Source organism: Carassius gibelio, chromosome B24, assembly GCF_023724105.1.
Source record: "Carassius gibelio isolate Cgi1373 ecotype wild population from Czech Republic chromosome B24, carGib1.2-hapl.c, whole genome shotgun sequence".
NCBI classification, from domain to species: Eukaryota; Metazoa; Chordata; class Actinopteri; order Cypriniformes; family Cyprinidae; genus Carassius; species Carassius gibelio.
The window spans coordinates 10,058,688-10,070,020 of NC_068419.1; the positions used below are offsets into that span (position 1 = coordinate 10,058,688).

The 11,333-nt window shown below is 35.7% G+C and overlaps 1 protein-coding gene across 1 annotated transcript in view; it reads left to right on the forward strand.

Annotated features, from left to right (window-relative positions):
* Nucleotides 1-11,027, forward strand: part of flt1 (fms related receptor tyrosine kinase 1) — a 33,334-nt gene extending 22,307 nt beyond the window's left edge. The window contains exons 13-30 of the mRNA XM_052596359.1: nucleotides 205-510; nucleotides 3,545-3,691; nucleotides 3,779-3,910; nucleotides 4,880-4,986; nucleotides 5,067-5,202; nucleotides 5,284-5,388; nucleotides 5,507-5,620; nucleotides 6,286-6,374; nucleotides 6,898-7,027; nucleotides 7,778-7,875; nucleotides 7,972-8,094; nucleotides 8,169-8,280; nucleotides 8,482-8,581; nucleotides 8,682-8,787; nucleotides 8,887-8,996; nucleotides 9,195-9,261; nucleotides 9,339-9,430; nucleotides 9,728-11,027. Of these exons, the coding sequence (XP_052452319.1) occupies nucleotides 205-510; nucleotides 3,545-3,691; nucleotides 3,779-3,910; nucleotides 4,880-4,986; nucleotides 5,067-5,202; nucleotides 5,284-5,388; nucleotides 5,507-5,620; nucleotides 6,286-6,374; nucleotides 6,898-7,027; nucleotides 7,778-7,875; nucleotides 7,972-8,094; nucleotides 8,169-8,280; nucleotides 8,482-8,581; nucleotides 8,682-8,787; nucleotides 8,887-8,996; nucleotides 9,195-9,261; nucleotides 9,339-9,430; nucleotides 9,728-9,884 (2,231 nt within the window). The 3' untranslated portion in view covers nucleotides 9,885-11,027. The remainder of the gene's footprint in view (nucleotides 1-204; nucleotides 511-3,544; nucleotides 3,692-3,778; nucleotides 3,911-4,879; nucleotides 4,987-5,066; nucleotides 5,203-5,283; nucleotides 5,389-5,506; nucleotides 5,621-6,285; nucleotides 6,375-6,897; nucleotides 7,028-7,777; nucleotides 7,876-7,971; nucleotides 8,095-8,168; nucleotides 8,281-8,481; nucleotides 8,582-8,681; nucleotides 8,788-8,886; nucleotides 8,997-9,194; nucleotides 9,262-9,338; nucleotides 9,431-9,727) is intronic.
* The last annotated feature ends 306 nt before the right edge of the window (nucleotides 11,028-11,333 follow it).

Genomic DNA, 11,333 nt, shown 5'->3' on the forward strand with positions numbered 1-11,333 from the left:
TGGCTATTCAACATTTTCATCAAAGGTTACGAAAAATGCTGCTTGGTCAACACTTCCAAAATGGTTTCTCTAGGCTGTTTTTTGTTTGAAAGCCTCAAATAAAACTTGGTTGTTGCCAGGAGGTCTGCATGTATTCTGTCTCACTGTATCGAGGTTTTGTGCAGAGGAAGTGGAAACTGAATCTGCTTTTGTCCACCATCACAGATGTCAAAGGAGGCCTAATCGTGTCTTTGGAGGAAGAGCCCAGAGAGGGAGGGGACCTCCATCTGGTCTGTATAGCCAATAGGCACCTCTATTCAGACCTGTCATGGTATAGATTTACGAATCAATCCACCACATCAGAGGGAGCTTCAGATCTCGGCGGGGAGCTCAAAGAGGGGCAGTTCTCTCACACTCTGGAGCTTCTGCTGAAGAATGTGACTGCACAGGATTCGGGAACATACCGCTGTTCAGCCACACACCTGCTTACAGGAGAACATACACACCTAGATACAACCGTGGAGGTCACAGGTGTGTCTTTAAGAGTCATTGTGATCAACACACACACATTCATGCTCTGTAAAGGGATAGTTTATCAGGACGTGAACATTCTGTCATCTTTGACTCACCCTCATGTTGTTCCAGACTTTCTTTGTTGCATAGAGCACAGTATGGATATATATAACGAAAAGTCTTCGCTGCTCTTTTCTATATAATTAAATATGATGAACCCTAAAAAACAAAAGTACCATAATAGGAGTTGATATATAATGTGTAGAATTTTTTAATCTATTACTTATCAGCATTAACAAGAAAAGTGTTTTAAAACAAAAAATAAGCAATTTTTTTTTTATTGAAAGCAGAACTTTTATCACTTTAAGGGGTACAAAATAGGGTCTGAAATGTAATTTTAAGTAATATTTCTTCCTACACATCTTGAAATATTGTTATTGTTATTATTATTATTTATTTATTCATTTATTTTAAAATTGCATTTATTATTATAATTTTTTTTTAATTGTCCAGAATTTATTTTCCCTGTAATTGCAAACAAAAATCTATATTCTTTTTTATAAATATTACTAAACAATTATACAACATTTTTAAAATTTCCAATATTAGTAATTAACATTTTCCATTAGGTAATACAAATATTGTTATATTTTTTCTTATGGTATCTTACCGTAACAGGGTTGATTAACCTTTTCAAATTAAGCCAATACTTACTTGCTCATATTATGTTCCTACGTGGGTGTATAGACCAATTATAGGTTTGTAAACATTCAGAATGCGCGTGCATCATGGTTGCAGAAAACCTGGGAGCGAATAGCCTTTACAGATAGAGAATTACACGGATACAGTATAAAATCTATCTAATGGCAGAAAATTATGGTTTTCAACTGGAATAAAAGAATAATAATAAAAAAAAGTACATTTGATTTTATATTTCAAAATTCTGACTTTATTCTCACAGTTCCGAGAATATATCTCACAATTTTAATAATGAAAAACAACTCGTCATTCTCTCTTTTCCCCTCATCTCTTAAGTTTTTTCCCCTCAGAATTGATAAACTCACTATTTTTGAGTTAAGTCGAGTTATAAAGTCTGAATTTTGATAAATAAACTTGCATTTGCGAGGAAAAAAAGTCAGACTTGTGAGATTAAATGAATGTTATATAAAAATTTGAACAGTAAGGTTTAATAGGGGTAGGGCTAATACTGCACTGTATATAATACAATACATAATTGAACAGCATATCGTCCCCTTGGAATTATAAGGTTCTATCTGCGTTCTGAGTAGTTTTGAGATATTGAGCTTTAAAGTTTTTGTTTTCCATAGACTTCTGTAGATAGAACCTTTTTGTTTTTTCAATAAAAAATCCCAAAATGTACACAACTTAAAATAAAACATCACATAATGTAAATAAATTGTCACAGAATAAGAATGTGAATAACTCAATTTTGACAAAAATGTCAGATAGAACCTTATAATTCCAAGGGGACGATATGTGAATATTATGTAGGCCTATTGTTTAAATTAAATGTAAAAGTAATCATAGCAGTTTTCATCCAAAATATGTCCATTTAAACGTCAGCGTTTAGCTTCAAATGGCATCTTTGACAACAGTATTCTCTAAAAAATGATTTGCATTCCGATCTTGACATCAAAATATATATATTTTTCTTATTCCATGGATTTTACCCATTTACCTCCACTTGTTCCCAGTGTTTTTTTGCAACCGCTATGCGCACGCAGCTGCAAGTGACGTAACTGTGACGTCTACTCTGAATTGGTCTGTATAGTTTACATTTTTTTGTAACTGGGAGATAACACATAGTAAGAGGTTTGTATGCAAAATGTGGGATACATTCCTGGTCATTAAAAATAGTTCAACATGTTTTTTTTATAATAAATAATAGTTTTAAACATATCTGATAAGGCTTTTACGAATGCGGTCAAATCTCTATTACATCAAAAACTAGGTATTTGTGTCTCATACTTAAAAAAGGACACCTCAGTATTCATGGTCATATGCCATATTACTGTATCATCTGTGCATTTACATATGCTAACAAATGCAAACAAATCAGAAATAGCAGGTTATTGCAGGTCACAACACAGTCAGAAGCCATCAGAGCCATCTCTTAGACACTGATTTTAAGTCACGTAAGGATGTGTTTTTGGACACCCACACATTCAGAGACAGAGGCGGAAAGAGAAACGAAAAGAGAAGGAGAAAGACAAAGCAAAAGGGGTCCTTAGGAAGTGGGTCCCAGAGCTTCCTGTAGCCCTTCTCTCCAAGGCTGTGTGAAGCAGAACCTCTTTGGTGTGGGAATGAGTTCTAGTAAGGAGGAAGAGCACACAATGGCACTTCCCACTATGCCACATTTACAGGCTGCTTCACATGGCCAAAGAACAATCAGCCAATCAGCCACTGTCACAGAACGAGGAAAGGGACAATAATCAATTGTGTCCAGGGGGAAAATATGAAGCAGACGTTTAAACGCATTATTCTCCTCTTTTTCTAGAGTGGTATATGTGACGAACGCCTCAGGGAGTTTTGTTGTATGTAAATTAAGTTCCAGACACATTAACCTGCGATGCTCTGTCTTATATTAATCTACATACATTTTAGACTACACTGTAAAACTTTCAACAGCCAAAGCAATAGCAACAGCCAAACCTTGGCCAGCTAACCCGGAAATATCAGTTGAGTCTGTGATATGCTGAATGTGTCATTAAGACAAACAGAGGGATTTCACTGAATGGCACAAATCCCATGGCTGCAATTCAAACATTCCAGGCCTCGATCTGTAATGAAAGAAATACGACTCGCAGTCTATTCACACTTCTGTAACAATAGCAACCCGCGTCACCCTTAAATCACTCAACTGCTTTATAAGGCGGACGTGTAATGCTAAGTGCTTCGTGTGATTGCTGTGATATCCGTCAGTCTCCCTAGGGGAGTTTTTGATCATTTTTTATTTAAACTGATTCAGTCGACGTGGAACATCATGCGTAATGACCCCTGACCCCGAGCCCTTTTGTCTCACACTATCCAGTTCTGCAGGCACCGGTGCTGCTGCGAAATCTGAGTGATCACAGTGTTAACGTAAGCAAATCAGTCACTCTCCGCTGCCCCTCTCGGGGAATTCCACACCCCCGGATCACATGGTATAAGGACCAGAGAAAGCTGCAGCAGGTGTCTGGTGAGACTAGAAAACCTGCTTTTTGAATATTTATGTTAAGTATCCATGTACGTGAATAGATTGCATACGTGTATCTTTTACTGGCAGGTATTATGCTGTTCCCAGAGGAAGGGACTCTTCATATCGACCGAATTACAGTTGAAGACCAGGGACTTTACACCTGTAAGGCCACCAATGAGAGAGGGTCTGTGGAGAGCTCCGCCCACATTTGGGTTCAAAGTAAGCTTCTGCGTTGTCCTTTGTCTCAAAACCTGAGAGTAAATTTACTCATTTTAATTTGTATCATTATAACTTAAAGTTTGACATTTTATGGCAAGTGTAAATTTAATAATAATAATAATAATAAATAATAATGCATTTTTTAATAATTGTCTATACACTACTGTTGAAATGGGGGGGGGGTTCTGCCGCAACACACTTTATTAGATCAAAAGTGTCATTCTGTTTCAAATAAATTCTGCAAAAAAAAAATAAGTATCATAAAAAAATATTAAGCAGCACAACTGTGTTCAACATTGATAATAATAAGAAATGTTTCTTGAGCACCAAATCAGAATATTAGAATGATATCTGGAGAATAATGTGACACTGAAGACTGGAATAATGATGCTGAAAATTCAGCTTTACTGAATAAATTATATTGAAAAGTTTTAAAATAGGAACAGTTATTTTATAATTCACAATAATGCTATTTTTACTGTATTTAAATTTAATTAAATTAATGCAGCCTCAGTGTGCATTAGATGCTCCTTTCAAAAATATAAATATAAATTCTAAAGACCCAAGATTTTAAACTTCCTTTAACAGTTTTATGTTGGTATTAGTTAACTTTTTTTGCTGTTTTTTCCCTCACAGCCTTTTTTTTTTTTTTTTCACACTCCCTTATTTACTCTTGTCGGATGCTTCTAAACATGGTGCTGAAAGGAGACGTTCACGCTGTTCTCTTCCGATAGACCAGGAAGGAAACTGTCTCCCATTTTCATTTCCCACAGATGGCCTCGGCTTTTCAACCCTTAAACTGTTTACCTATTTTTATGTAGGTTATTTGTTTAGCTGTTTCTATAGGGGCTAATGCATTACTCATGACCTACAGGGAGCTGTCATGCTCATGGGGATGAATGTGATCCCGGTCATGTCCCAGTCTCTTATTTCTTCTCTTTAAACAACACTTGTTTATGTATCCGAAAGGTTCATCTGAATCACTTTCCCTGGAGATCCCGACTCTAGCATGCACATGCGTGGTGGCCACTCTCTTCTGGCTTCTTCTCACACTGCTGATTCGCAAACTCAAACAGGTGAGAGGCAATCAAGGCCAGTTAAAACTTCTTATATTATTCTAACGTAATATATATTATATTCTCATTCTCTTTCTCAGCCGAACTCAACTAATGGCAAAGCAGAGTACCTGCCAATCATCCTGCATCCGGGGGATGAACATCTGGTGGAGAACTGCGACAGATTACAGTATGATCCCGCCCAATGGGAGTTTCCACGTGACCGCCTTCAACTTGGTAAATTGTGTGTGTGCTTTATAAGTCGTATTGATGCTGTTATGCAGTATACTGATATGTGATTATTGTTCTGCTCTCCAGAAAAGCCCCTGGGGCGAGGGGCATTTGGCCGAGTAATGCAGGCCTCAGCTTTTGGCATTTGCAGTTCAGCCAGCTGCACCACAGTGGCCGTCAAAATGCTTAAAGGTATATTCATAAGCATTAAAACTGCTCAGGAATCTTAAAAACACCTGTTGTGTAATAAAAAGCAAATTTAGCAATTATCAATTTAGTGTCAGGAGTTATGTCTGTCCTGTTCCTGCAGATGGCGCTACGCCCAGTGAACACAAGGCTCTGATGACAGAACTGAAGATCCTCAATCATATTGGTCATCACCTCAATGTGGTCAATCTTCTTGGTGCATGTACCAAACCAGGAGGTCTGCATGTCCCCGTTTCTCTGTAAACCCTCAAAGATTGTATTTATGCTATAGGGCATCTATAAAAGTGATTTAAGATGTGTTTGGCTTGTGCATGTATATGTAACAGGATACCATTTTAGAGTCAGCATGTTTCTTTTAAAAGAGAGTAATAGTTTTAATTCAGCGAGTGTGCATTCAATTGATCAGAAGTGACAGTAAAGGCATTTATTATGTTAGAAAAGATTTCTATATCAAATAAATGCTTCTTTTTTTTAACTTTCTATTCATCAAAAAAAAAATTCTCAAAAAAATAGTGAATGATTATTTTAACTAATTGATAATAATAAGCAATGTTTCTGAACGTTAGCATAAATGTTTCCGCATATTAGAATGATTTCTGAAGGAACATGTGTAATGATGCAGAAAATGGAGCTTTGCATCACAGAATAAATGAAGTTTCATAATATATTAAAGTAGAAAACATAATTTAAATTGTAATAATAATTCACAGTATTACTGTTTTTACTGTATTTTTGATCAAATAGCATGATAGACTTCTTTCAAAACACAAAAAAATTGAATTGACTCCAAACTTTTGAACAACAAATATAACATTTATAGTATATGTTGAGGGAATGGTGTTTTTCTATATGCATTAAATCAATATGTTTTGGTATTTTCAGGGCCTCTGATGATCATAGTTGAATACTGCAAGTTTGGCAACCTGTCTGCGTACCTTAAGAGCAAACGAGAAGTGTTCCTGTTGAACAGGGTTAGTCTGTGTCTGTCTGTCTGAGAAAATTTCACTTCAGCAGTTTTATTTCACTTAATATTTATTAGGCAACTTGATCTCTGAACTACAATCTTTTATTCGTTTTGCAGAACATAACTCAGAAAGTGTTCTGAATGTCACAGTATGTTGAGTGAGGAACTGTCAGTTTGTGGTATTGTGAGGTTTAGTGAGCTCTATATATGTCTGGTGTCATGTTTATAGACTTCTCTTATTTCCTTCTGAAATAAACAGAGCAGTGTTCATCAAGACAACAGAGTCATACTTCCCTCTGTGTGACCATCTCTAAAGCTGCTTACCTCCTTAAATGACCGCTAGAAAAGTTTCACACAAAGAACAGTGTGTTTCAGTGATAGACCTGATCCCAGATCAGTGGGGTCTAGTAAAATATGAGAGAGGTGTGGAGTCCTTGTATTTACCTGACACTGATGTGTTCTGAGCGTTATTCACCAGATGTGTTCCAGCTGAGAAGTTGCTCACTTCATGTGTTGTGTGTCTGATTCAGGTGAGCAGAGAAGAGGAGGGAGGCATGAAGGAGGGATATAAAGCACGATTAACTAGTGTGTCCAGCAGCCAGAGCAATGCCAGCTCAGGGTTTAGTGAGGAGAAAGGAGAAATCTCAGAGGAGGACAGCGGTGAGCTTTCATCACATGCATGATGTCATTTAGATGATCAATGTGCAATAAACCATAAAACTTGTTGAACAGTACGACAATCTTTCCCCGGTGCAATAACGATTTATTTTGAAGCTAAAAGACACTGAGTTACCAAAATAGTTTACATATTTTACCAAAAAATATATGCTATATTATACTACCATTCAAAAGTTTAGGGTCAGTAAGATTTATGAAAAAAGTAATTATTTTATTCAGCAAGGATTCAGATTTGAGTCCTTAAGTATTGTTACAAAATATTTCTAAATTAATGATTTCATATTTTTTGCTAAATGTTTAAATAAATGCTATTTTCTTGAACTTTCTATTTATCAAATAATATATAATATATAATAATAAGAAATGTTTCTTGAGCAGCAAATTCACATATTAGAATGATTTCTGGAGGATCATGTGACAGTGAAGACTGGAGTCATGATGCAGAAAATTGACATCACAGGAATAATTGAGTTTTCCTAATATATTAAAACAGAAAACAGTAATTTTAAATGGCAATTGTACTGTTTTTGATGAGATGCAGAAATTTCTTTTTTCTAAAGCATTAAAAGACAAATTTTACAAAAGGTTGAAAACTTCAAATTTCACCTTTTGTGTTACTTGGAAGAACTAAAGTTACATTTGGCATGACGTGATATAAAAACAAATATAATGTTGATCTCAATATTAAAACTAGATCAGTTCATTAAAGGTTTTTCTGTTTGTCTTCTGCAGGTTCTCTTCCTGAATCCAACAGCCCTCTGCTGCTTGAAGACCTGATCTCTTACAGCTTTCAGGTGGCCAGAGGAATGGAGTTTCTCGCCTCTCGTAAGGTAAAGTGCCTTCCTGTCTGCATCAGGGTATATGAACATGAATATGGACTTGATTTGAATCATGTTTTTTTTTTTTCTTCTTCTTCATGTTTTCAGTGCATCCATCGTGACCTTGCTGCCAGAAACATCCTGCTGTCCAACAACAACGTGGTGAAGATCTGTGATTTTGGCTTGGCCCGAGACGTATACAAAGACCCAGACTATGTGCGCAAGGGAGATGTGAGTGTAATGCATCAATATAGCAAAGATAAAAAAGGGTCAGATATGTGTAATGAATGTGTGTTGCCTTGAAGGCACGGTTACCACTGAAATGGATGGCACCTGAATCGATCTTCGACAAAGTCTTCACGGCTCAGAGTGACGTGTGGTCATATGGAGTTCTGCTCTGGGAGATCTTCTCACTTGGTAATGTCAATACTCTTTATGTACATCAGATAATACAAGCATTTGGCAAATGCCACAGTTGATTTTTTTTCATAACATCATTGCTTTGAAATATGGCACGATCGAACAGACATTTGTTGTTCTGCCAGGTCATAGCAAGAGAATGAAAGTGAGGGAAACTGATTAGGAAACCAGAAATATAAGAGTGTTTGTGGTCCACAGGAGCGTCTCCATACCCAGGGCTGAACATTGATGAGGCGTTTTGTCACAGACTGAAGCAGGGGACTCGGATGTGTCCTCCTGAGTACAGCACCCCGGAGATGTCAGTTCTCACTGCTGAATACATCATATTAAACTTGTCCAGTCATTGCCCCATGAACCAATACAGTGCTAATACTCCGCTTGTGGGATTTGTCTGACAGTTACAGCATTATGATGGCATGCTGGGAAAATAACCCTGAGGACAGACCTTCTTTCTCTGCTCTTGTGGAGATACTGGGAGACCTCCTACAGACCTGCGTCCAACAGGTGCGACATTATTTACTCTGTTTGTTTGTATTTGACAGCTCAGAACTTTTCTTTTTCTGTTTTTTTTTACACACACACTTTTTTCTTTTTTTTAAACAGGATGGAAAGGATTATATTCCACTGAACGCTTTTATTTCTGGAGAAGGAAATACCGTCACGCCGCACATCGTCCAGAAAGACATAAGCCAGAAATCACTGGGAACTTCAAGGTACAAATGTGATCATATGTGGACATATTAAGTGAATATGTATAATAATTACACGTGAAATACAATTATGTACAATTCAAAAGTGTGTTCAAAAAATACCCTTATAAATATTAAATGAAAATAAGTGGAACTTCTCAAATTAATTATTAAAGGAAATATCATAAATATAAATAATAAAATGTTTTAAATGTATTTTAGCTACAGCAGCTCTGGGAAAATCAAAGCCATCAGCACTTTTGAGGATCTACACAAAGAAATCCCTGATGTAAGTGTTTTAAAATTATACTTCACTTGGGTGAAGTTGTCAAGATTGACAGTTTTTTTTTTTTTTACTTACTTTAGGACAACCAGTCTGACAGTGGAATGGTTCTCCCGTCTGAAGAGCTGATTCGGGTGAAGTGGACTGACAGATTTAAAACCCAAAACATCACTAAGTAGGTGTCATGACATTGGCTTTCATGATCTGTTACATAACCATTAAAAAGTTAGTTCTGGGAGTTAGTAAGATCATTTATTTTAGGACTTTTTATATAGCACTTTTATTCAGCAGTGATGCTTTAAATCGATAGTAGAAACATTTATAAGATTAATGCTGTTGTTCTGAACTATTTCAGCTTCGAGATGAAACTTATGTTCCCAAAAATTGTTAAAATAAACGTGTGAAAAAAATGAGCATTATGTTAAATCTTATTAGTTACATAAAATAAGGTCACTGCCTTTTGTTGTTGCAGGTTCTTCTCTAAAGGTGAAAACCAGCACATGAAGCTGCCTTGTATGAATAGCGCCCCCTGTTGTCATCAGAGGGAGGTTCCTCCGGTGTGTTCCTCAGAGAGGTGCTGCTCTCCCCCGCCAGACTATGAAGCTGCTCTCCTCTACCCCTGTTTCTAACACTTGCGTCAGCCAAGCGACCTGTAAACACAAGTCAACATCCGTTACCACCACCACAAAAACACTGCTTATCTCAACTCTTTTGCTTTCAGTACCTTATTATGCAATGTTTGTCCTGTTAAACCAGTGTTTTTGACTGAATCTCTGCACATTCCACCCTCTTTACCCGAGGAACTTCTGTGATTTTCTTAATCACTCATAATTACTGATTAAGGATTTAAAAAAAGACAATTAAAGTAGAACATTTAGAAATTTTTTTGAGATTACACTTAAAGCAATTTTTAGCCAGTTATAACATTAAGAAAAATATGGACATTTATTTTTAAGGAGTTAATTGGGATTAATCAGGCCTGGGAATTTTCATGTGTTTCTTGACTTTTGTCTGCAGCGTTACTATCTTGTTGGCAACTAGCATTTCAGCGCTTTTGTTTTTAAACTTATCTCATATCTGTATACCTTCTTTGAAGCCACTGGTAATCTGTACCACTTTAGTTGTGTTTTAGTAGTCACAGAGAAGCTATTTTTTATGAAAAGCATTTATTACAATCACTGCTTGTAGGTAGGTACCAAATGTTTAACTGCAGAGCACATTTCATGTGCTGCAAGCCATATGCTGGAAAACGTTCACCTTACGCTGGATCTATTTACATTCAGTACCTTAATAGTAACCTCTGAAAATATTATAGTATATATATATATATATATATATATATGTATTTAATGCTGTAAAAGAATGAAACTACAGATTTCAGATCTAGAGCCAAAGCAAAATATTTTTACATGACACTGCCAATGCACAAAGCCTGAAAAACAGGACTTTTTAGTTTTGCTAGAATAAAATACATTTTAATTAGAAATATATATATATATATATATATATATATATATATATATATATATATATTAGCATTAAATGAAAAAAAAAACACTTTATAATTTTGGGGTCTGTAAAAGTACAATTGTGAGATATGACTACTTAAAGTATTTTCTATTTTAATATATTTTAAAATGTAATTTGTTCCAGTGTTAGCAAAACTGAATTTTCAGAAGCCATTACTCCAGTTACAGTGTCACTCGATCCTTCAGAAATAATTCTAATATGCTGATTTGCTGCTCAATAAACATTACTGTCAATGTTGAAAACAGTTGTGCTGCTAAATATGTTTGTGTAGACCATGAGAATATTTTCAGCTTTATTTGAAATTCAAATTCAAAAAATAATTTATATGAAATAGAATCTTTTGCAGCATTAGAAATGTCTTAACAGTCTTTTGATCCATGTAACCGATTAAAAGTAATAAAAAAGAAGAAAAAAAAACCTTTACTAACACCAAACTTTCTAACAGTAGTTTTAGAAGAAGAAAAAAAACACACTTTGCCATCTCAACTCTGATGATAGACAAACATTTCTGCTGTAAAACATTTGCACCATTCTTAACCATATCTGAA